The 27148-nt window shown below is 37.6% G+C and overlaps 1 protein-coding gene across 9 annotated transcripts in view; it reads right to left on the reverse strand.

The window, feature by feature from the left end:
* Nucleotides 1–306: 306 nt before the first annotated feature.
* Nucleotides 307–27148, reverse strand: part of WDPCP (WD repeat containing planar cell polarity effector) — a 783785-nt gene continuing 756943 nt past the window's right edge. For all 9 annotated transcript variants that reach the window (XM_064364171.1, XM_064364170.1, XM_064364169.1 and 6 more), the window contains one exon: nucleotides 307–3300. In XM_064364171.1, the coding sequence (XP_064220241.1) occupies nucleotides 3250–3300 (51 nt within the window). In that variant the 3' untranslated portion in view covers nucleotides 307–3249. The remainder of the gene's footprint in view (nucleotides 3301–27148) is intronic.

Here is a 27148-nt window from a genome sequence, read left to right on the forward strand (position 1 = left end):
CTGTAGTGTTATTAGTGAATCAATCCTGAAGAGATAAAGCGTTATGGCCTCAGCCTCCCAAGAGGCTGTCACTGGAGAATGGTTTCACTGACCTCAGCCCTTGGACATTTCCACAGCACATTCTCCCCCTAACCACTCTGCTCCTGCCAAATGCCTACCTATCTCTTGTAATAGGAAGGCTGGGAACTCCACTCAAAAACCATACAAAAAACCAGTTTGTATATTTGGTTACCTCCCTAGCACTCACAGTCACTGTGTTTCTCTTTTCCAACAGCAGACAGTCACTCTCATGCAGTTTAAGTGATTTATTGATGTCTCAGCTAACCTTGCTATTGTTTCAGAACATTTCAGCCATCAAGGTTTTTTAAGAAGAGCATTCTGTACCAGAGGAGCCATGCTGCTTCCTTGTGTCTGCCAATGTGTCCTTAGCCAGCCTCATTCTTCTTCAGCTTTTCCACTTTGGCAACATAGATCCTCATGATGTCCATCTTAGACATTCCTTTGTTCACATTACATGCCTCCCACTTGGCCTTGGCTTTCACATCTGAGGCTGGAGGGCAGCAATGTTGCAATTGATTTGTGTGGGCTGTTTATAGAAGCTGTACACCAGCAGTTTTCTCCTGAGTGTACACAGGACCCTTCAGCTGCTTGAGGGCAGTGCAGGCCAGCTCAAAAACTCCACTTGGCACACTGTGGTGGGGGAGGCCAGTCTCCTCTGTCCTTTCTAGGTGAAATTGGTGCTAGAAGTGTCATTAGATTTCCTCATCGACAAGAGTGGGATGTTGATGATGTATCTTCCTCACTGAGTTTTGGGGAACTTTTCATTGAGAATACCTATGTACAGTGTCTAGTACAGGGCCATGCATGTTGTAGCTCTGATCAAACTCGCAGTAGAGAGTGGTATAATTTTAACTCTTCATAAACATTTCAAGATAGAAAGAAGAAAGTATAATACCAATTTTTGGATACATGGCCTTTTTAAAAAAATTACAAATTGAAAATCCAAATTTATTATGTTTTCAAGTTCATATCGGCCTAAACATTAATATTTATACTATGTTAAAATCCTTTTATTTCTCCTATAAATTACTTTTTATTTATCTTATTATACCTTAAGTAGTGGGGTAAATGTGCAGAATGTGAAGGTTACATAGGTTATGTATGTGCTTACATGGCCTTTTAATGAAGCAAAAACTTTTAGACATTAGCATTCCAAACAAAATTTGTTCTAGCAATAAGACACATGTGATAGCTAATATAAATTACTGTGAAAATTACTTCAGATCTGAGAAATCTGGAAAATAGTTGAAAAAGCTCATGGGTCTGTTCCTGAAAGGACACTGTGAACCTGTCAGTGCTAGGACAGATACTACCTAGCTGTTCCTCTACCACTCTTCTTTAGAGCTATGGTAGCTTCATAATCCTTTCAGGTTCTAGCAAAGCAGGAATATCAATTTACTGGAATGTTTAATAAACATTCTCAGATTGACAACATCTGGGAAATAACAGCATTTATAAATCATGGACATTATCAAAGATCATAATATATTCTTACTACTGTCTAAAGTTGGTTTTCTGTAGATATGAGTTAATTTTTCTAGAGATATGTGAAGTGGGGAAAATGGGCACTTTAAGAACTATGATTTGTTTAATTTTCACCCAGATAACCTGCAAACATTATTATTATTATACAGAACATAGCTGTATCAATATCTATATTTTATATTTAATATCACAGGAAAGGTATTTTGGGTTAATGACTATAAGAAAATCTGGAGAAAATTTTGCAATCTTGACAAAATCCTATTTTTTTATAACAATTTTTCTCTAAAAATTAGTTAAGTTTTGATTATCTGTGTGATAAAGAAGAATGGGAATAGTAAAATGAAAATTTGCTGGTAACTCTATATCTCTTTTTAGTTTGTCTTAAATGTTATACATTATTAAAATTTTTTCAGAACAATAACAAAATGAAAAACATGTAATTTGAGTTTCATCTTTTTTGGTCATATCCTCTGGTAGAGGTACAGATAAATGGGAAGTAGAAAAATCTGAAATATAAAAGCCTCCAATCTTATTAACTTTTAACTCTAAGGTTTAATTATATAATGTAATTGTATAGCAGTAAACAATGTTGATTATTATAGATGTCTATAATTGTGAAATATTGGTTATCTGCTAAAGAATGGGTGTCAGAACTGTGAAGGGTATGAGATTTTATCCTCTTTATTAGCAAACAAGTTACCACACTATAGTTTCATGGTTGCTGGTAGAAGACATGAGACTGCTGAGTCAGAGACAAATGATAGTAGCCAGGGTATTCGCATTTTTTCTTTTCTTTTTTTTTAATGGATTCTCTGAGCTCTATTCCTACAGAACAATGTTAAGAGGGCTAGATGTCACCTGCACACAGAGTGAGCAGTGTAAAGGAGAGGCATTATGAACTTAAAGAACTAAAATCTCATATGCCTGCCCCTTGCTCCAGAGGGAAACAGTATCTGTGTTCCCAGGGGCATTCAGGGCACACTACTCATAGCAGTAATTTGAGAGAACCATGGAGAACTATCTTCTAATAATGGGTCTGGACTGAAACATTTGCATAATAAATACTGTATTTATAATGTAAATTAATAATGTAAACAAGAGCAGAAGAGGATTTTTTTTTTTCTTTTCTTGAGACGGTCATTCTCTGTTGTCCAGGTTAGATGGTGTGATCATGGCTTACTGTAGCCTTGAACTCCTGGGCTCAAGTAGTTCTCCTGCCTCAGCTTCACAAGCATGTACCACCATGCCTGGCTAATTTTTCTAGAGACAGCGTTTCACTATGTTGCATAGGCTAGTCTTGAATTCCTGGGCTCAAGTGATCCTTCAGCCTTCGCCTCCTAAAGCACTGAGACTACAGGAATGAGCCACTATGCTTGCCTCCTACTGCCCCCTTTTTAAAGTACTTGGGAGAACAAAGTTAAAATATGCTATTTTTGTAGCACCTAATTAAAGTACAATTTAAGACACTTTCAAAATGTTTTCATTATTGAAAATAAGTAGACTAAAGACTTAGGATCATTTGCTGTTATGCTATATGTTTTTGAAATAATAAAACTTTATTTTGAAAACACTCAACTTAGAACTCTCTTAACTAATTCATATGATTCATACTGTCTCCTTGTTAAGAATCCACACAGGGAGATTTTAAGTCTGTATCAGGCCATGAAAAAAATGAAAAAGGCAGGTTTCTTTTGTTCTTATTCTTTACACCAGACCAAAGTGAATCATTCTGAGAGAACTACCATCTCTGATTTCCTGCAAATAAACAAATAAAAATAATTAAAATAATGTTTAAGCAGAGTGAAAAGTAACATTTGTATCTTTACTATTTTTAAGTATTTAAAAATAGTGAAACAAAATAAAATAGTTTAAAATGCACTGCCCATAGATACATAAGAGAACTGTATACTTATCTGACTTGATCATCAAAATTTTGATATGATATTCATAAAAATTAGTCAAGAAATAATAAGCATTAAAAGGCAAAGAAAGGACAGGATGTTAATTGAAATTTGTAAGCATCTGAAAGCTTTTCCAGTGAAAAATTGCAAACTGTGTGTCATTTGGATTCTACAGTGTGATTTTAAAGTACTGTGTGTTCTGAAAGGTATTATATGGCATATATTTCTTAACTTTGGTGTTTTACTGAGTATTTGATAGTGGCTTGAGGTAATGGTTTATAAAATAGAGAAGATTGTGGTTTTATAAGACTTTCATAACATTTTATGAAGCTGAAAAGAAGTATTAGCAAGAACTTCATCTATTTCCCATTTGTTGTTCTTTCTTTTGCACTCCCCCATCCGCCCCCATCCCTATCAGTTACAGAAAAACAGAAGATTTTATGGGCTTTTGAAGTTGGATGATGTGTGAAGATAAGACTAAAGATGAGTGATATTATGTGAAAAATAATACAGTGGGGACATTTTAAAAAATTTGAAGATAAACTTCTTACAGTTGAAATGGAAAAGTGAAAGGTAAAGAGTAGGGATAATAGCACTTAAACTATCATGTCATAATTGGAGACATTTTTCTCAAAGTATAGGTGAAAATAATTAAAAAAATGAATTTATTCTGTAAGTTATATCTTAAAAATTATTACTAAGAGAAGCCTTTCAGAAGTCTGTATTTATACTATTTTAAGTACTCACATCTCAAAGGAAACAGGTATGGGGCTAAAAATAAGGGCAACACATGTATGTATATATGTGCCTGTAGATCTTGATGTATACAAAATTGAAAAAAAAAAACCTGGAAAAACAGGTAGCAAGAAGAATGTGTAATTTAATAGTGCCTGGGGCTTGAGTGTGTGTGCTGGCAAGTTCCGGGGTTTTAGGTAGCTTTGAATTTAAAAAGAAAACTAAGCACTGTCATTTTTAAAACATAAGCTTCAACTCTTGGCTTATAAACTACCATACCAAAGTCTAGTTTGTATACCATGGGAATGGTCACTGAGAAAATGAGTTCGGTTTTGGCCTTGTTCATCAACTGGCAGAGATCCTAGGTAAATTATTTTATTTTCCTAATATCTAGATATACTTGTTGCTAGAAGGCTGATGGCATACCTAAGAAGAAGTATCATGTGGTTCAGCCTTATTGTTGATGTTATGCAGTGTCTGCTATCCATGATTTAATCCTCTTTGACTTTAGGAATTATATTTTAAAAAGTAAGAATCATAGAATTAACTTCTCAAGGATCTTCCAGGATTTAAAAAAACAAAACGAAAAATTTTCCTTTGGAGGATTTCCTTTAAAATCCATTGCATTTTAAAAAGACTTGAGGGTGGCCGGGCATGGTGGCTCACGTCTGTAATTCCAGCACTTTGGGAGGCTGAGGCAGATAGATCACCCGAGCTCGAGAGTTCGAGACCAGCCTGACCAAATGGAGAAACCCTATCTCTACTAAAAATACAAAAAAATTAGCCAGGTGTGGTGGCACATGCTTGAAATCCCAGCTACTTGGTAGGCTGAGGCAGGAAAATCACTTGAACCCGGGAGGCAGAGGTTGCAGTGAGCCGAGATAGTGCTATTGCACTCCAGCATGGGCAAGAAGACTAAAACTCTGTCTCAAAAAAAAAACAACAAAAGATTTCAGGGCATTTCCAAGGTTTCCATGCTAAATAACCTTGACTTATACTCTGTGTACCTTAGAGGGATATTTTGAAGATTTGTAAAATAATTTATATTCAATTTTTTAAACATTATTTGAAATAAAACATCATTAAATAAAATTTGGAAAACAGGAAAGTATGAAAATTTACCCATAGTCCTACCAAGCATATAAAACTATGGTTAACATGAATTAGTTTTCAGTCTTTTTCTCCACATATATATTTTATTTGTTTACTTTAAACGCAGCTTGAATTCTATTGTATATATAATTCTATATCTTTCCTTTTTCTTTCTTTTTTTGGCCTCACAACACTTCATAACTTTTCACTTTCTACGTAGTCTGTTTTTAATGGCTGAATTTTATTCCATTAAATACTATAGCTTTATTTAACCATTCCTTTTTTGGTTATACTTATATTGTTTCCAATTTCTTCTTTTTCATAAATAACCCTATGATAGCTATTCTTAGGCATGATTTTTTTTTTTTTCTGTTTGTAGGATTATTTCCTTGGTATAGAACTGTAGAAATAGAATTATTGGACGAAAAGCTTATGAAATTTTAAGCTTCTGGATAAACACTGTAGAATTGGTGGTTTTGCTTTGTTTGTTTCTTAGTATGGGAGGAGGTGATTTTGTTCAATAATAGGAAGTTATGGTTCCAAGGAAGACTGATCTTCATTTTTTTAAAATGTGTTGAAATTGTGCTGAGCCTTGACTCAATGAAGCTACATGTTAATTCTTGTAGTAATTTTACAACAACAAAAGGGTTTTCCCCAGTCCCTCACTGATTTCTACATATGGTTAAGTGTATTTTCGGAGCCACACCCTTTTGCTGTTACCTAATGTTGGGTGATATCAGGTTACTTTCCTTTAAATGTACACAGACTTTTGTAAGTAAATTCAGTAGACAAGTTAAGCTTTGCTTTGCTATAAACTGGATTTTGATCTGTTGCTCACTTAATACAGATTTTTGAATTTTAATAAGTGATCATCTCACAGTTTATTACGTTAGGTTTCGTCTGTGTTACTGATGGTCTCTTGTGAAGTTTCTGATTTGGTTTAATAATAATTACATGCCAGAAGTATAATATTTTAGGGATGGAAGAAACCTTAAAACTCCCTAATCTGAAATTCTTTTATTTTACATATTAACAAGCTGAGGCTCACATGGGTTGAGTGTTTTGTCCAAAGTCACTTAGTAGCAGAGTTGGGATTATAATTTAGTTCTTATTTCTCTATGAAGTGTTTTTTTTTCACTAGAGTTTTTTAATGTACTAACAAAACTAGTTCCACAGGATGCTTTATGATTAACTCCTCTCTCTCTCTCTCTTTTCCTATTATTTAAGGCTTTTGCTTATAAGCATGCTATAAGCAAGCACCGTATGTGGCAGGAAACACTTTGCTGAGTAAGTTGACCAGCTATTCAAGTTTCACTACTGAACACTGTGAAATTGAACTCTGCTTCTTGCATATTTGATATGATGTATAGGTTTCCTTTTCATCAACACTGCAGAGTTTGGTCCTTGACATTTTTTGTAGAAAATGCAGTCTCAAACTGACTATAGTCTAGTACTTGCCAAAGGTTAGCTTGAGGCTTTTGGTTCATATGAGAGACAAGTTGATAGATAAGCTAACTTTTTGACTTCTGTGTTAAGCAAACCATCAGAAAGGAATGTACTTAGAACTTGTCATTTCACCTTTCCACAGAAATGCCTTTAGTGAATTATGATTTAATATAATTCTTTCAGCTTACAAAGAAGAGTTATAAGAAACATCTATGTGACTAGAATCAATACTCTAAGACATGTTTAGTTTGTTTTTCAGTTAAAAAACATTTTTTTTTTTTGGTAGAGATTGGGTCTTGCTAGGTTGCCCACACTGGCCTAAAACTCCTGGGCTCAAGCAGTTTCCCCACCTCAGCCTCTAGAGGAGCTGAGACTATAGGCATGCACTACCGCACCCAGCTTGCTTTTCAGTTTTTTTTTTTTTTTTTTAAACAGTGTTTGCTCTGTTGCCCAGGCTGGAGTGCAGAGTGCAGTGGCACGATCTCAGCTCACTGCAGCCTCTGCCTCCCGGGTTCAAGCAGTTCTCCCTGCCTCAGCCTCCTGAGTAGCTGGGACTACAGGCACGTGCCACCACGCTTGGCTAATTTTTTTTGTATTTTTAGTAGAGATGGGGTTTCACCATGTTGCCCAGGCTGGTCTTGAGTTCTTGACTTCAGGTGATCCGCCTGCCTTGGCCTCCCAAAGTGCTGGTATTATAGGCATGAGCCACCACGCTGGGCCACTTTTCAGTTTTTTTTTTTTTACATAAATTTTTTGTTGTTGTTGAGACAAGATCTCACTCTGTCATCCAGGCTGGAGTGTAGTGGTACAATCAAGGCTCAGTGCAGCCTCGACCTCCCAGACTCAGGTGATACTCCCACCACAGCCTCCTGAGTAGCTGGGACTACAGGCATGCACCACCACGCCAGGCTAATTTTTGTATTTTTTTATAGAGACAGGATTTCACCATTTTGGCCAGGATGGTCTTGAACTCCTGGCCTCAAGTGATCCGCTTGCCTCTACCTCCCAAAGTGCTGGGATTATAGTTGTGAGCCACTGTACGTGGCCTGCACAAACATTCTTGAGTGTGAATACAAAGTGCTGAAAAAAGTTTCCATCCAGATAAATTTACTATTTGCATATGTTAAAAAATTAAGTCAATAATTATAATAACCATGTTTTAGAACAGAAGGGTTTCCCATTACCGAATTGGACAAAATAATCATATAGTATTACTAGATTAAACATAACTATTCTCATTTTACAGATGAGGAAACAGTTTTAGAGGTGTATAGCAGTGGGGAGGTAGTGGAACAAAACTCGACTGAGACAGTTGGTCTATAATACTGCATTCTTTCTATTATATCATGATGCTTCTCAAAGTAAACCTATTTCACTTTTTTGCCTTTGCCTTCCCAAATTCAGAGCTAAACTCAGTTTTAACTTGTATATAACAGCCTGATATTCAACCTTACTTACTCTGCACCTTTTTCTTTCTTGAAATAGGGTTGTGCTCTGTCGCCTAGGCTGGAGAACAGTGGCACAGTTACAGCTCATAGCATAATTATAGCTTGAATTCCTAGGCTTGAGTGATCTTGCTTCAGCTTCCCAAGTAGCTGGGACTACAGGCATGCACCACCACACCTGGACAATTTTTAAATTTTTTATTTTTGTAAAGACAGGATCTTGTTATGTTGCTCAACTACTGGGCTCAAGTGATCTTTTTGCCTTAGCCTCCCAAATCACTAGGATTACAGACATAAGTCACCATGCCTGGCCTGCAACTTTTTAATTGACTTTTGCTGTATATATAATTTATTTTAGATATGATATATAAAATACTATTATGAAATGCCCCAAGTCTTTCAGAAAGTAAGTAGATCATAAATACTGAGATAAGGTATGTTGATATATTTAAAATATTTTTAAAAAATCATTTTTTTAGAGGAAAGAATATGAGAACAATTTATCAACTATTCCATCTCAACCAATACTTGAAGATACTGTCATCCATCAAGTAAATTGATAAACTGATGATAGAAGTATTAGTGAACTCAAAAATTACTACTTTATCATTTTCAGAGGTTACACACTAGCGCTCTACTAATGTAATTGTCAACATGTAAATACTATGCATACACTCCCTATTCTATGTATATCACTCCTCTCTTTGGGTAATAGTAAAAACAGGAAGTGCAGCAGGTTACTATATGTACCATAATTCCATATTAAAAGAATCAGTTTCTGCCATTTCTAAATATAAGATTTCTGTGGCTGGGCTTGGTGGCTTACGACTGTAATCCCAGCAGTTTGGGAGGTCAAGGCGGGCAGATCACTTCAGGTCAGGAGTTCAAGACCAGCTTGGGCAACATGGTGAAACCCTGTCTCTATTAAAAATACAAAAATTAGCTAGGTGTGGTGGTGTGTAATCCCAGCTACTCTGGAGGCTAAGGCAGGAGAATCACTTGAATCTGGGAGGCAGAGGTTGTAGTGAGCTGAGATCGCACCTCTGCACTCTTGCCTGGGTGACAGAGTGAGACTTCATCTCAAAAAAAGAAAAATTAATAAATAAATATAAGTTTTTTTCAGACAGTATGCCAATGAGTAGTACAAACAAGACAATGTAGATATATAACTACATGATTTATTACCCTTGACTATGAGCAAAGTCAGTGGGAAGAAATAAGAGGTATGCCACATACCTAGAAACTCATTCAAACATGTAGCCCCAAGATAACCTCTAAATTTACCTATTAAAGCTTAAAGGAGAATTCAGTTCTTTCCTTCAGTTTTTATCATTAGCACAATTTTTTTCTAGAATGTTTCCAAGAGGTACCTAGACCACTAGTGGTTTCATTCCTTTCTTTTCTCTTTCCTTTATTTTTTATTTATTTATTTTTTTAAATTGCATTTTAGGTTTTGGGGTACATGTGAAGAACATGCAAGATTGTTGCATAGGTACACACATGGCAGTGTGATGTGCTGCCTTCCTCCCCATCACCTATATCTGGCATTTCTCCTCATGCTATCTCTCTCCAACTCCACACCCCCTGCTGTCCCTCCCCTATTTCCCCCCTACAGACCCCAGTGTGTGATGCTCCGCTCCCTGTGTCCATGTGTTCTCATTGTTCAACACCCGCCTATGAGTGAGAACATGCGGTGTTTGATTTTCTGTTGTTGTGTAAGTTTGCTGAGAATGATGGTTTCCAGGTTCATCCATGTCCCTACAAAGGACCCGAACTCATCGTTTTTGATGGCTGCATAATACTCCATGGTGTATATGTACCACATTTTCCCTGTCCAGTCTATCATCGATGGGCATTTCGGTTGGTTCCAGGTCTTTGCTATTGTAAACTGTGCTGCAATGAACATTCATGTGCATGTGTCCTTATAGTGGAAGGATTTATAATCCTTTGGATATATACCCAGTAATGGGATTGCTGGGTCAAATGGAATTTCTATTTCTAGGTCCTTGAGGAATCGCCACACTGTCTTCCACAATGGTTGAACTAATTTACACTCCCACCAACAGTGTAAAAGTGTTCCTATTTCTCCACATCCTCTCCAGCATCTGTTATCTGCAGATTTTTTAATGATCGCGGTTCTAACTGGCGTGAGATGGTATCTCAATGTAGTTTTGATTTGCATTTCTCTAATGACCAGTGATGATGAGCATTTTTTTTTTTTATCAAGGAAGGAAGGAGGGAGAGAGGGAGGGAAAGAGGAAGTGAGGGAGGAAGAGAAAAAGAGAAGAAAGAAAGAGAAAGGAGGAGAGAGAACAAGAGTCTTGCACTATTGCCCAGGCTGGAATGCAATCTAAAAATAGGTATTAAAAACCTCTTTTATGCTGATAATTGTGCTTAACAGCAAAGACAGGAAGGAGTAAGGGAAGAAAATAACAAACAGCCAACCAATATTTCATTTAAGTCTGTGAAATGCTATGCAAATGCTGAATAGTGATTTACTTCCAATTATGTGGTCACTTTCAAAATAGGTGTAATGTGATACTGAGAAAAATGTATGTTCTATGGACCTGGGGTGAAGAATTCTATAAATATTCACTGAGTTTACTTGTTCCAGGTCTGAGTTCAAATCATAGATGTCCCTGTTAATTTTCTATCTCACTGATCCGTCGAATATTAACAATGTGGTGTCAAAGTCTCCCGCTATTATTCTGCGGGAGTCTAAGTCTCTTTATAAGTCATTAAGAACTTGTCTTACGTATCTGGGTGTTCCTATATTGGGTGCATATATATTTGTGATCATTGACTCCTGTTGTTGCATTGATCCTTTTACCATTATGTAATGTCCTTTTTTGTTTCTTTTAGTCTTTGTCACTATTAAAGTCTATTTTGTCAGAGACGAAAGTTACAACTCCTGTTTTTTTTTTTTGTTCTCCATTTGATTGGTACGTCTTCCACCAACCCTTTGTTTTAAGTCTTAGTATGTCCTTGCTTATGAGATGGATCTGGATACAGCGTACCGATGGGTTTTGACTTTTTATTCAATTTGCCTGTCTGTGTCTTTGATTGGGGCATTTAATCCATTTAAATTTAGAATATTGATATTTGTGAGTTTAATATTGTCGTTTAATGCTAGCTGGCTATTTTTCCCATTAGTTAATATAGATTCTTCATTATGGAGATACTCTTTACCTTTTGGTAAGTTTTTGGGATGACTGATACTGGTAGTTCCTTTCTGTGTATAGTGCTTCTTTCAGAAGCTCCTGTAAAGCAGGCCTGGTGGTGATGAAATCTCTGAGTGCTTGCTTGTTCACGAAAATTTTATTTTTCCTTCATTTATGAAGCTTAGTTTGGCTGGATATGAGATTCTGGGTTGAAATTCTTCTCTTTGAGGATATTGAATATTGACCCCCACTCTCTTCTAGTTTGTAAAGTTTCTGCTGAGAGATCTGCTGTGAGTCTGATAGGCTTCCTTTTATGGGTAACTTGACCTTTCTCTCTAGCTGCCCTTAGAATTTTCTCCTTTATTTCAGCTCTGGTGAATCTAACGAGTATGTGTCTTGGGGTTGCTCTACTTGAGCAATATCTTTGTGGTATTCTCTGTATTACCTGGAGTTGAGTATTGTCCTGCCTTACTAGGTTAGGAAAGTTTTCCTGAATAATATCCTGAAGAATATTTTCCAGCTTGGATTCATTCTCTTCATGACATTCAGGTACACCTATCAAACGTAAATTAGGTCTTTTCACATAGTCTCATATTTCTTGGAGACTTTGCTCATTCCTTTTTACTCTTTCTTCTCTAATCTTGTCTTCTCATTTCATTTCATTAAGTTGGTCTTCGACCTCTGATATCCTTTCTTCTGCTTGATGAATTCGACTGTTAAAACCTGTGCATACTTTGCGGAGTTCACGTATTGTATTCTTCAGTTCCATTAATTCACTTATATTCCTCTCTAAATTGTCTATTCTCGTTAGGATTTTGTCAAAAAGATGATGAGCATTTTTCATATGTTTGTTGGCCTCATGTATGTCTTCTTTTGTAAAGTGTCATATCCTTCGCCCACTTTTGAATGGGCTTGTTTTTTTCTTGTAAATCTGTTTTAGTTCTTTGTAGATTCTGGATATCAGCCCTTTGTCAGATGGGTAGACTGCAAAAATTTTTTTCCATTCTGTTGGTTGTCGATTCACTCTAATGACTGTTTCTTTTGCTGTGCAGAAGCTGTGGAGTTTGATTAGGTCCCATTTGTCTATTTTGGCTTTTGTTGCCAATGCTTTTGGTGTTTTGGTCATGAAGTCCTTGCCTATACCAATGTCCTGAATGGTTTTGCCTAGATATTCTTCTAGGGCTTTTATGGTGTTAGGTCTTCTGTTTAAGTCTCCTTGATTTTTTATTGTGGTAAAATGTAAGGATTGGTGAAGTTTTTGGCCATTATATTTCAAATAAGTTCCCTACATTTTTCTTACTGTCTTCTCCTTCTGGGATCTTCATAATGCATATATTGTCCTGCTTGATAGTGTCTCGTAAGTCTCTTAAGCGCTGTTCACTTTTTTATTCTTTTTGCTCCTCAGACTTGATAATTTCAAACAAGTTATCTTTAAGCTTGTTTATTCTTTCTTCTGTCCAAGTCTGCTGTTGAATCCCTTTAGTGAATTTTTAAGTTTGACTATCCCAACGTGCCCATTGTATTTTTCATTTCCAGAATTTGTTTAGTTCTTTTAATAATTTCTATCTCTGTTGATATTCTCCTTTGTTCATACAGTTTACCTGATTTCCTTTAGGTCTCTGTCCATGTTGTTCTTTACTGTTTGAACATATTTAAAACAACCGTTTGAAAATCTTTTTCTAGTAAGTGTGATACCTGTATTTTTTCAGGGATAGTTTCTGCTAATTTGTTATCATTATTGAATGTTCCATGTTTCCCTGTTTCTTTTTATACATTGTGATTTTGGGGTTTTAAATTTACAATGAGTATGTTGGGGATTTGAAAAAAAAAAAGATCCAGCTACTTCTCCCATTCTCTGTAGACTGGCTCCTTGCTATGGAAGTCCTTTCCTAATTATCTTGGCCTTGCTTCTGAATTTTGAGATCACATCAAAGAGAAAGCTAAAGATCTTTAGGTCTTTACTGAGCATGCATCTTGCCTGGGCCTGTTTGTGGTTTTTTTGAATCTCTGTATAGATGATTGCTTTTAATTGTCTTAAATTTCCCAAGAGATCTTTGTGGGGTCTTAATGGTCTGTCATATGTCTCCACCTTATAATCTTTTGCCCCAGGCATCTGTAGGGTCAGTCTCTCTGTGGCTTTCCTGAGCCATGACTACTGCTTCTCCTCATCTGAGATTAAAGCCATGCTTGTCTCCCAGCTGAGATCTGAGTTAGGTGAATAAGGGATCAATTATTCAGGCAGCCTCCATACAAGTTAGAATGTTGCAAATAAGGTCAGCCTTGTTCTTTCTGGTTCAGGGGATGGTGATATGATTTGGCTCTGTGTCCCCACCCAAATCTCACCTTGAATTGTAATCCCCATGTGTCAAGGGTGGGACCAAGAGGTGATAATTGAATAATTGGGGCAGTATTCCCTATGCTGTTCTCATGATAGTGAGTTCTCACGAGATTTGAAGGTTTTATAAGCATCTGGCATTTCCCCTGCTGCCACTCACTCTGTCCTGCTGCCCTGTAAAGAAGGTGTCTGCTTCTCCTTTGCCTTTTGCCATGACTATAAGGTTCCTGAGGTCTCCCCAGCTATGCAGAACTGTGAGTTAACTAAGCTTCTTTCCTTTATAATAATTACCCAGTCTTGGATTGAATGTAGCCATTTCTTGATTGTTTACTTGGTTTCTGTAAACCTTTGACTGTTTGTTTTCCAGAGTTCCTGTAAAGTTATTTAGCCAGTGTACAGTTGTTTCTTTAATGTTTATTAAGGAGTATGAGGGCCTGAAGCTTCGTTTTTTTTTTTTTTTTTTTTTTTTTTTTTTTTTGAGATGGAGTCTTGCCCAGTTGCCAGGCTGGAGTGCAGTGGTGCAATCTCAGCTCACTGCAACCTCCACCTCCTGGGTTCAAGTGATTCTCCTGCCTCAGCCTCCTGAGTAGCTGGGACTATAGAAGCATACCACCACATCCAGCTAATTTTTCTTTTTTTGTATTTTTAGTAGAAATTGGGCTTTGCCATGTTGGCCAGGATGGTCTCGATCTCTTGACTTTGTAATCCACCTGCCTTGGCCTCCCAAAGTGTTGGAATTACAGGCGTGAGCCACCACGCCTGGCCATTCTTAGTCACCATTTTGCTGATATCATTCTTCCTAGGGGTTCTTTTCCTAATCATTGTTTACTTTGGTTGTATATGGTTTCCTTATTGCTTGGGAAGGGAACTTCATTGTCAATGCAACCCTGAATAATATATGCAGTGTGAGGACTTTAGTGAAATTCTAATCCCACCTGGTCTAATCCTTGTTATTTTGCTCATTTCACTTCTGTGGTCATAGAATGTAACTTCTCTGTAGTACCTCTCTTCCCCAGTTTTATTTTGTTTTTCTCCAAAATTCATATTTTATTTCTATGATTTAACTCTTAAATCCTTTCCTGCTACAATATAATGGATCACAATTATGATCAATAATACCTACTCAGCATGTTGAGAAATAAAAATTAAATTCTGGCTAAGTTTCACAGAATGCCAGAAAAGTACTTAGTAAATTTATATATATGCACACACGCGCATGCACACACACACGTATGTACATGTACACATATTGTTTTCATAGTATGCTGGGTTTTCAAAGGTTTTAGATACTTTACATATACTATGAGCACTGTGAACACTGGTAGTCTTAATGTGCAATTCTGAGAACGTTTTGTTCTTGGTATCAAATATGAAACTTGTGAAATTCACATATGCAGATTGCTTCATTCATTAGTGACCTCTGATAGCTTCTGATTATCAGTATTATGTCCATCTCTGAAGTATAGATTTAAAAAATTGTGAATTTCCTAATTTTTTCTTCATTGTGGCTGACTGTAGAGAAACTACTGTGTATCTCAGTGAAGGTCCATTTAAATGTGTTTTTCAAAGCTCAAGATTGGGAGGTGCTGTGGCTCACATCTGTAACCCCAGCTCTTTGGGAGGCCAAGACAGGTGGACTGCTTGAGCTCAGGAGTTTGAGACTAGCTTGGGCAACAAGGTGAAACCCCATCTCTATAAAAAATAAAAAATTTAGCCAGGCATGGTGGCACCAGCCTGTAGTATCAGCTACCTGGGAGGTTCAGGTGGGAGGATCACTTAAAGCCACAAGGTAGAAGTTGCAGTGATCTGAGATTATACCACTGCACTCCAGCCTAGGTGGCAGAGCCAGACCCTGTCTTGAATAAAACAAAAAGCTCTGGATAAAGTGTACAGAAATCTTAAAATGGACCACATCCATCAGAGAATAGTCTACAAAATTGCAGGGCATGTGATGCTTTTAAGATCTCTGTGAATGTGGTCTATGAACTTTAAGGAGGAATTAGCCAAGCACTGTCAGAACATTTTTTGTTTTCACAAAGGCTAATATAATTCTTCCTTAAATATTATTATTTCTTTTTAAATTTTGAGATGAAGTCTTGTTCTGTTGCCCAGACTGGAGTGCAGTGGCATGATCTTGGCTCACTGCCACCTCAATTCAAGTGATTCTTCTGAATCAGCCTCCTGAGTAGCTGGGATTACAGGCATGCACCACCATGCTCAGCTAATTTTTGTATTTTTAGTAGAGATGGGATTTCACCATGTTGGCCAGGCTGGTCTTGAGCTCCTGACCTCAGGTGATCTGCCCACCTTGGCCTCCCAAAGTGCTAGGATTAAGGGTGTGAGCCACTGTGCCTGGCCAAATGTTGTTATTTCAAGTTGATAAAATTCTCATAATTATGGCAACATAATTCTCTTTTTATGTTTTTCCACAAAATAAAATGTGAACAAGGAAATTAAGTTTTGTTTTGTTTTGGTTTTGAGACAGGGTCTCACTCTGTCACCCAGGTGGGAGTGCAGATGCGTGATCACTGTTCACTGCAGCCTCTAACTCCTTGGCTCAGGCAATCCTCCTGCCTCAGCCTTCTGGGTAGCTGGGACTATAAGCATGTGTACCATGTCTGGTTAATTTAAAAAAGTGTTTTTTTAGAGATGGGGTCCTGCTCTGTTGCCCAGGCTGGTTCAAACTCCTGTCCTTAAGTCATCCTTCCACCTTAGCCTCCCAAAGTGGTAGGAAAGTGCTACAGGCGTGAGCCACTGCACTGAACAAGGAAATTTGAGGGACATACTTTTTCTTGAAAAGTAAACAGGCAGTAATGTATACTATTAAAAATGTAGCCATTGTAATACCAAAGATTTAGTAAACTAATTCGAAGTGTCAGAGAACTTTATACTGGAATTACTATATGTATTTCTCAGAGGACTTTTACCCAAACAATTTTCTTAAAGTTTATAATCTGATGAAGCCTAAAGCTAGGTCATGGTTAAAATAAGTAGTGATTTAAAAATAATTTACTGTTTACTTTAACCATAAAATAACTATGGGTGTGAGCAGAATGTGAAATTTAAAGAAAATTGTTTGGGAAAAAAGTCCTGCAGGGATTGATAGGGGTGGGAGGGAGGAAGAGAAGGAGAGAATCTATTATAATATGGGTATAATAAAATAATATATATTACGTATTATATACAGGCACTTAATGGAACACTTAAGATTTGTGCATTTTATTTATGTGCATTTTACAGGGGAAGGGGAAGGAGTATAAACAAATATTCTTTAACTTTTCAGTTCAGGAATACATGTGTAGATTTGTTACATAGGTAAATTTGTGTTATGGGGACTTGGGGTTTGTTGTACATATTATTTCATCATCCAGGTATTAAGCGTAGTACCCATGAGTTATTTTTCCTGATCCCCTTCCTTCTCCCACCTCCCACCCTCCAGTAGGCTTCATGTTGTATTGTTTCCCTCTATGTGTTCATGCGTTCTCAACATTTAGCTACCACTTGTAAGTGAGAACATGCAGTATTTGGTTTTATGTTCCTGCATTAATTTGCTTAGGATAATGGCTTCCAGCTCCATCCATGTCCCTGCATGGGACATGATCTCGTTCTTTTTCATGACTGCATAGTATTACATGGTACCACATTTTCTTTATCCACTCTATCATTGATGGGCATTTAGGTTGTTGACTCCATGTCTTTGCTATTGTAAATAGTGCTGCAGTGAACATAAGCATATATGTGTCTTTATAATAGAATGATCTATATTCCTTTCAGTATATACTTAGTAATGGGATTGCTGGGTCAAATAGCATTTTTGTCTTTAGGACTTTGAGGAATCACCACAGTGTCTTCCACAATGGTTGAACCAATTTACACACCCACTAACAGTTTATAAGCATTTCTTTTTCTCCACAAACTTGCCAACATCTGTTACTTTTTGCCTTTTTAATAATAAGCATTCTGACTGGTGTGAAGTGTTACCTCATTGTGGTTTTGATTTGCATTTCTCTGATAATCAGTGATATTGAGCTTTTCATAATTGTTGGCTGCATGTATGATTCTCTTGAAAAGTGTCTGTCATGTCTGCTGCCCACTTTTAATGGTTATTTTTTTCTTCTTGTATATTTCTTTAAGTTCTTTATAGATGCTGGATATATGTCAGCTTCATAGTTTGCAAAATTTTTCTCCCATTCTGTAGGTTATCTGTATACTCTGTTGATAGTTTCTTTTGGTGTGCAGAAGCTTTTTAGTTTAATTAGATCCCATTTGTCAATTCTGCTTTTGTTGCAATTACTTTTGGTGTCTTCCTCATGAAGTCTGTGCCCATGCCTATGTCCTGAATGGTATTACCTAGGTTTTCTTCCAGGCTTTTTATAGTTTTGGGTTTTACATTTAAGTCTTTAATCCACCTTGAGTTAATTTTTGTGTATGATCTAAAGAAGGGGTCCAGTTTCAGTTTTCTGTATATAGCTATCTAGTTATCCCAGAACTATTTATTGAATAGAAAATCCTTTCTCCACTGCTTGTTGTTCTCAGGTTTTCTGAAGATCAGATAGTTGTAGGTGTTCAGTCTTATTTCTGCGTTCTCTATTCTGTCCTATTGGTCTGTGTGTCTGTTTTTGTACAGGTACCGTGCTGTTGTGGTTACTGCAGCCCTGTAGTCATGATGCCTCCAGCCTCCAGTTTTTTTTTTTTTTTCCTTAGGATTGCCTTGGCCATTTGGGCTCTTTTATGGGTCTGTATGAATTTATTTTTTTGGTTTACATAGTTTATTTAACACTCCTCTGTTTGGTGATTTAGATTACTTCCAACTTTTATTTGTAATAAAAATTGTACTGCAGTGAGCATCCTTATGATTAAATTTTTGTACCCATCTTTAATTATCTTTTTAGAATGAATTTCCAGAGGGTGAATTACAGTTCACATTTAACTCTTTCAATGCACAGTGTCAAGCTGTCCCGTAGAGAGGTTGTGCTGATGTCTGCATGCTCAGCAGTGTATACCAGTACCCATTTCCTTGCACCCTTGACAACACCAGATATTGCTATTTTATTTTTTATTTTAATGAATAATGAATGAATTTTTCCATAAGTTATTGGGGTACAGATGGTATTTGGTTACATGAGTAAGTTCTTTAGTGATGACTTGGGAGATTTTGGTGCATCCATCAAATGAGTATACACTGCACCGTATTTGTACTCTTTTATTCCTCACCTCCTCCATCTCTTCCCCTGCAAGTCACCAAAGTCCATTGTATCACTCTATGCCACTGTATCCTCATAGCTTAGCTCCCACATATTAGTGAGAACATACAATGTTTGGCTTTCCATTACCGAGTTACTTCACTTAGAATAATAATCTCTAATCTCATCTAGGTCACTGCAAAGGCAATTAATTCATTCCTTTTTATGGCTGCATTGTATTCCATTGTATATACATACCACAGTTTCTTTATCCACTTGTTGACTGATGGGCATTTGGGTTGGTTCCATGATTTTTCAATTGTGAATTGTGCATGTGCAAGTATCTTTTTTCAGTAAAGACTTCTTTTCCTCTGTGTAGACACCCAATAGTGGGACTGCAATAGTACCATTGCATCAAATGGTAGTTCTACTTTGAGTTCTTTAAGGACTCCCCACACTGTTTTCTATAATGGCTGTACTACTTTACATCCCCACCAGCAGTGTAGAAGTGTTCCCTTTCACCATATCCATGCTAGCATTTATGTTTTTTTGAATTTTTTACTGTGACCATTCGTGCAGGAGTAAGGTGGTATTGCACTGTGGTTTTGATTTGCATTTCCCTGATCATTAGTGATGCTGAGCATTTTTTCATATGTTTGTTGGCCATCTGTATATCTTCCTTTGAGAACTGTCCATTCATGTCCTTAGCTCACTTTTTGATGGGCTTGTTTTTTACTTACTGATTTGAGTTTGTTGTAGATTCTGGATATTAGTCCTTTGCTAGATGTACAGATTGTGAAGATTTTCTCCCACTCCGTGGGTTGTTTGTTTACTCTGCTGACTGTTGCTTTTGCCATGCAGAAGCTCTTTAGTTTAATTAGGTCCCAGCTATTTATCTTTGTTTTTATTGCATTTGCTTTTGGGTTCTTGGTCATGAAATCTTTGCCTAAGCCAAAGTCTGAAAGGGTTTTTCCAATGTTATTATCTTCTGGAATATTTGTAGTTTCAGGTCTTAGGTTTAAGTCCTTAATCCATCTTGAGTTAATTTTTATATAAGGTAAGAGATGAGGATCCAGTTTCATTCTCCTACATGTGGCTAGCCAATCATCCCAGCACCATTTGTGGAAGAGTGTCCTTTCCCCACTTCATGTTTTTGTTTGTTTTGTTGAAGATCAGTTGGCTGTAAATATTTGCATTTATTTCTGGGTTCTCTATACTGTTCCACTGGTCTGTGTGCCTATTTTTATATCAGTACCCACACTGTTTTGGTGACTATGGCCTTATAGTATAGTTTGAAATCAGGTAGTGTGATGCCGCCATATTTTTCTTTTTGCTTAGCCTTGCTTTGGCTATCTGGCTCTTTTTTGGTTCCATATGAATTTTAGAATTGTTTTTTCTAATTTTGTGAAGAATGATGGTGGTATTTTGATGATGATTGCATTGAATTTGTAGACTGCTTTTGGCAGTATGGTCATTTTCACAGTATTGATTCTACCCATTCATGAGCATCGAATGTGTTTCCATTTGTTTTTGTCAGCTGTGATTTCTTTCAGCAGTGTTTTATAGTTTTCCTTGTAGAGGTCTTTTGACTCCTTGGTTAGGTATATTCCTAAGTATTTTATTTTATTTTTTGCAGCTATTATAAAAAGTGTTGAGTTCTTGATCTGATTCTCTGCTTGGTTGCTGTTGGTGTATAGAAGAGCTACTGATTTGTATACATTAATCTTGTATCCAGAAACTTTGCCGAATTCTTAAATCAGTTCTAGGGGCTTTCTGGAGGAGTTCTTAGGGTTTTCAAGGTAAATGATCATATCATCAGCAAACAATGACAGTCTGAATTCCTCTTTACCAATCTGGATGGCCTTTCTTTCTTTCTTTCTTTGGATTGCTCTGGCTAGGACTTCTAGTACCGTGTTAAAGAGGAGTGGTGAGAGCAGGCATCCTTGTCTTGTGTTAGTTCTCAGAGGGAATGCTTTCTACTTTTTCCCATTCAGTATTATCTTGGCTGTGGGTTTGTCATAGACGGAGTTTCTTACATTAAGGTATGTCATTTGTATGCCGATTTTGCTGAGAATTTTAATCATAAAGGGAAGCTGGATTTTGTCAAATGCTTTTTTTGCATCTATTGAGATGATCATGTGGTTTTCACTTTTAATTCTGTTTATATGGTGTATCACATTTATTGACTTGCATATGTTAAACCATCCCTTTATCCCTCGTCTAAAATCCACCTCACCATGGTGGATTATCTTTTTTTATATGTTGTTGGATTCGGTTAGCTAGTATTTGGTTAAGGATTTTAACATCAATGTTCATTAAGGATATCAGTCTGTAGTTTTCTATTTTGGTTATGTCCTTTCCTGATTTTGGTATTAGGGTGATGCTGGCTTTATAAAATGTATTAGGGAGGGTTTCTTCTTTCTCTATCTTGTGGAATAATATCAAAAGTATCAGTACCAATTCATTTTTGAATGTCTGGTAGAATTCTGCTGTGAATCCATCTGGCCCTGGACTCTTTTTTTTTTTGTTGGTAATTTTTTAATTATCATTTCAATATCACTGCTTGTTATTGGTTTGTTCAGGGTATCTAATTTTCCTGATTTAAGCTAGGAGGGCTCTATCTTTCCAGGAATTTTTCCATCTCTTCTAGGTTTTCCAGTTTATGTGCGTAAAGGTGTTCATAGTAACCTTGAATGATCTTTTGTATTTCAGTGGTGTCAGTTGTAGTATCTCTTGTTTTGTTTCTTAGTGAGGTTATTTGGATTTTCTCTCTCCTGTTGGTTAATCTTGCTAATGGTCTATCAATTCTATTTATCTTTTCAAAGAACCAGCTTGTCAGTTTGTCTCATTTACCTTTTGTATTTTTTGTTTGTTTGTTTCAATTTCATTTAGTTGTGCTCTGATCTTGGCAATTTTGTTACTTCTGCTGAGTTTGGGTTTGGTTTGTTCTTGTTTCTGTAGTTCCTTGAGGTATGACCTTTGAATGTCAGATTGTGCCTTTTCAGTCTTTTTGATGTAGGCACATAAGGCTATGAACTTTCAACTTAGCACCACCTTTTCTGTATCTCAGAGGTTTTGACAGGTTGGTCATTATTGTCATTCAGTTTCAATAATTTTTTAATTTCCATCTCGATTTCATTTTTGACCCAGTGCTCATTCAGGAGCAGAGATATTTAATTTCCATGTATTTGCATGGTTCTGAAGGTTCGCTTTGGAGTTGATTTCTAGTTTTATTCCACTGTGGTCTGACAGAATGCTTGATATAACTTCAATTTTCTTAAATTTATTGAGGCTCGTTTATGGCCTATCATATGGTCTATCTTGGAGAAAGTTCCATGCACTGTTGAATAGAATGTGTATTCTGTGGTTGTTGGATGAAATGTTCTGTATTTATCTGTTAAGTCCATTTGTTCCAAGGTATAGTTTTAAGTCCATTGTTATTTTTGTTGATTTTCTGTCTTGATGACCTGTCTAGTGCTTTCAGTGGAGTAGTGTAGTCCCCTACTATTATGGTGTCACTGTCTACCTCATTTCTTAGGTCTATTAGTAATTGTTTTATAAATTTGGGAGCTGCAGTGTTTTATAAAACAATTACTAATTGTTTTACAAATTTGGGAGCTGCAGTGTTCTGTTTTGAGACAGAGTTTTGCTGTCACCCAGGCTGGAGTATAGTGGCACAATCTTGGCTCACTACAACCTCTGCCTCCTGGGTTCAAGCAAATCTCTTGCCTCAGCATCCCTGGGCAGCTAGAACTACAAGCTAATGCCATGACAGGTGTCTGTTTTTAGAATTGTGATTTTCCTGTTGGACAAAGTCTTTTACTGTTATATAATGTCCCTCTTTGTCTCTTTTAACTGCTGTTGCTTTAATATTTGTTTTGTCTGATACAAGAATAGCTACTCCTGGCCGGGCATGGTGGCTCACGCCTGTAATCCCAGCACTTTGGGAGGCCAAGGCAGGCAGATCACGAGGTCAAGAGATCGAGACCATCCTGGCCAACATGGTGAAATCCTGTCTCTACTTAAAAATACAAAAATTAGCTGGGTGTGGTGGTGCACGCCTGTAGTCCCAGCTACTTGGGAGGCTAAGGTAGGAGCATTGCTTGAACCCAAGAGGCAGAGGTTTCAGTGAGCCGAGATCGCACCACTGAACTCCAGCCTGGCACCTGGTGACAGAGGAGGACTCTGTCTCCAAAAAAAAAAAAAAAAGGAATAGCTACTCCTGCTAGCTTTTGGTGTTCATTTGCATGAAATGGCTTATTCTGCCCCTTTACTTTATGTGAGTCCTTATATGGTAGTTGAGTTTTCCAAAGGCAGCAGAGAGTTGGTTGGTGAGTACTTATGCATTCTGCATTCTGTATCTTCTTCTTCTTCTTTTTTTTTGTTAGACAGAGTTTTGCTCTTATTGCCCAGGCTGGAGTGCAGTGGCGTGATCTCAGCTTACTGCAACCTCCGCCTCCCAGGTTCAAGCGATTCTCCTGCCTCAGCCTCCTGCCTAGCTGGGATTAGAGGTGCCTGCTACCATATCCAGCTACTTTTTATATTTTGGTAGAGACCGTGTTTCACCATGTTGGTCAGGCTGGTCTTGAACTCCTAACCTCAGGTGATCCACCTGCCTCAGCCTCCCAAAGTGCTGGGATTATAGGCATGAGCCACTGCTCCCAGCTGGTTCTGTATCTTTTAAGTAGAGCATTTAGGCCATTTACATTCAATGTTAGTATTGAAATGTGAGGTACTATTGCATTCATTGTGCTTTTTGTTGCCTGTGTTCTTTGTTTTCTTTTTTTGATTCTGCTTTTTAATGTGTATTTTGGTTTTATAGGTCTTGTGTGATTTATGCTTTAAAGAGGTTCTGTTTTGATGTGTTTCCAGGATTTGTTTCAAGATTCAGAGCTCCTGTTAGCAGTTCTTGTAGTGGCGCCTTGGTAATAGCAAATTCTCTCAGCATTTGTATGTCTGAAAATGACTGAATCTTTCCTTCATATATGATGCTCAGTTTTGCTGGATACTAAATTCTTGGCTGATTATTGTTTTGTTTGAGGAGGCTGAAGATAAGGCCCCAATCTCTTCTGGCTTTTAGGGTTTCTGCTCAGAAATCTGCTGTTAATATAAAAGGTTTTCCTTTATAGGCTACCTGTTGCTTCTGTCTTTCAGGTCTTAAGCTTCTTTCTTTTCTCTTAACTTTGGATAACCTGATGACAGTGTGCCTAGGTGAAGATCTTTTTGCAGTGAATTTTTAAGGTGTTCTTTGTGCTTCTCGTATTTGGATGTCTAGGTCTTTAGCAAGGCTGGGGAAGTTTTCTTTGATTATTCCCCCAAATATGTTTTCCAAGCTTTTAGAATTCTCTTATTCCTCAGGAACACCAATTAGTCTTATGTTTGGTCATTTAACATAATCCCAGACTTTTTGAAGACTGTGTTCATATTTTCTTATTCTTTATTCTTTGTGCTTGTTGGATTGGGTTAGTTCAAAGACCTTGTCTTTGAGCCCTGAATCTCTTTCTTCTACTTTTTCGTTTCTATTGGTGAGACTTTCTAGAGCATTTCACATTCCGCCCCCCTTTTTTTTTTGTGAGATGGAGTCTTGACTTGTCGCCCTGGCTGGAGTGCAGTGGCATGATCTTAGCAAACTGCAACCTCTGCCTCCTGGGTTTCAGCGATTCTCCTGCCTCAGCCTCTGGAGTATGTGGGATTACAGCTGCGTCCCACCAAGCCTGGCTAATTTTTGTATTTTTAGTAGAGATGGGGCTTTGCCATGTTGGCCAGGCTGGTCTTGAACTCCTGACCTTGTGATCCAGCCACCTCAGCCTCTCAAAATGCTGTGATTACAGGCACGAGCCACCATGCCTAGCCAGCATTTCAAGTTTCCTGAATTTTTGGTTGCTTTTTAAGCTATCTATTTCTTTGAATATTTTTCCCTTCATTTCTTACATCATTTTTTGGATTTCCTTGCATCAAAATTGGGCTTTGCCTTTCTCTGATCCATCCCTGGTTAGCTTAATAACTAATCTCCTAAATTCTTTTTCAGGTAAATCAGGGATTTCTTCTCGGTTTGGATCCATTGCTGGGACTAGTATGCTGTTTTGGAGGTACTGAAGAGCCTTGTTTTGTCATATTTCCAGGGTTAGTTTTCTGGTTCCTTCTCATTTGTGTAGGTTCTGTCAAAGGGAAGGTCTAGGGCTGAAGGCTGCTGTTCAGATTATTTTGCCCCATAATATACTACTCTTCCCCCTTTTCCTATGGATGTGGCTTCTTGTGAACTGAACTGCAGTGATCATTGTTTCTTTTTTGGGTCTAGCCACCCAGCAAGTTTACCCAGCTCCAGGCTGGTACTGGGGGTTGTCTGCCCAGAGTCCTGTGATATGAACCATCTGTGGGTCTCTCAGCCATGGATACTAGTGCCTATTCCAATGGAGGTGGCAGGGGAGTGGGATGGACTCCATGAGGGTTCTTAACTTTAGTGGTTTAATGCTCTATTTTTGTGCTGGTTGGCCTTCTGCCAGGAGGTGCGCTTTCCAGAGAGCATCAGTTGTAGTAATATAGAGAGGGACTGATGGTGGGCAGGGCCCTGGCACTCCCAAGACTATATCCTGTTTGTCTTCTGCTACCGGAATAGATAGGGAAGAACCATCAGGTGGCGGTGGGGCTAGGCATGTCTGAGCTCAGACTCTCCTTGAGCAGGTCTTGCTGTGGCTGCTGTGGGGATGGGAGTAAGATACCCAGGTCACTGGAGTTGTGTACGTAGGAGGATTATGGCTGCCCTGCTGAGTCATGCAGGTTGTCAGGGAAGTGGGGGAAAGCTGGCAGTCACCGGCCTCAGCCAGCTCCCATGCAAACCGAAGGGCCGGTTTCACTCCCACCATGCCCCCACCCCCACAACAGCCCTGAGTCTGTCTCCAGGCAGAGGAAGTGATGGGCTTGAAAACTTGCCTCTCACATGCAAAAAAAAAGGGCCTGAATTTTAAAATAGTTTTTTTTTTCTAGTTCTGTGAAGAATCTCAGTGGTAGTTTAATAGGAATAGCATTGAATCTGTACATTGCTTTGGGTACTATGGCCATTTTAACAACATTGATTCTTCTTATTCATGAGCATCGAACGTTTTTCCATTTGTTTGTGTCATCTCTTCTCATTGTAGAGATCTTTCACTTCTTGGGTTAGCTGCATTCCTAGGTATTTTATTCTTTTTGTGACAATTGTTAATGGGATTGCATTCCTGATTTGGCTCTTGGCTTGGCTACTGTTGGTGTATAGGAGTGCTGGTGATTTTTATACATTGATTTTGTATCCTGAAACTTTGCTGAAGTTATCAGGTGAAGGAACTTCTTGGATGCGACTATGGGGTTCTCTAGATATAGGACCATGTTGTCTGCAAACAGGGATAGTTTGATTTCCTCTCTTCCTATTTGGATGCCCTTTCTTTCTTTCCCTTGCCTGATTGCTATGGCCATAACTTCCAATATCATGTTGAATAGGAATGGTGAGAGAGGGTATTCTTGTCTTGTGCTGGTTTTCTAGGGGAATGGTTCCAGCTTTTGCCTATTCAGTATGATGCTGGCTATGGGTTTGTCATATATGGCTCATATTATTTTGAGGTATGTTCCTTCAATACCTAGTTTGTTGAGAGTTTTTAACATGTTAATGATATGTATCCTAAAGTGGCTAAAGAGGTTGAAGTGTATTGGTAACTGCAACTTACTTTGAAATATATCAAAAATAAGATGTTTGATTACAATAAAAGTTGAAAAAAGAATAAGATGGATTTATAAAGGGACAGGTTAATGGACAGATACGGGATAATGCAATTAAGACAGTAATTGTCAAATCCAAATAGTGGGTAAATGGATGTTTACTGTACATTCTTAGAACTTTTCTGTATGTTTAAAACTTTTCACAATAAAATATTGAAAAAACTAGTGTTACTGAGAAGGTACCTAAGTCTACATAGGTCTAGTTTGGTTTAGTCAACATTTATTGGCACCTGTAGTGTTTGAAGTGATATAATAGGTATTAGGGATATAAAACAATGAAGCAACTCAGACTCTATGAGGTAGAGAGTGGCAGGAAGCAAAACTGGAAAGCACGGGTTAATGCAGAGGAGTCTTATATAACATGATAAGGAGCTTGGACTTTATCCTATGGGATTTTACTTAGGTAGATTACTTTAGCAGCATTGTGGAGGCTAGATCTGTGGAGGTAGTGGTGGTGGTAGTGAGTACAGACTAAAGACAAAGATAATGATTAGTACTCCAAATGAAGATGATTGATTAACCTAAATTACAATAGTTATAGGGCTAGATTCTAGAA

Source organism: Aotus nancymaae, unplaced genomic scaffold, assembly GCF_030222135.1.
Source record: "Aotus nancymaae isolate 86718 unplaced genomic scaffold, 86718_ANA_hifiasm-v0.15.2.pri h1tg000057l, whole genome shotgun sequence".
Lineage (NCBI taxonomy): Eukaryota > Metazoa > Chordata > Mammalia > Primates > Aotidae > Aotus > Aotus nancymaae.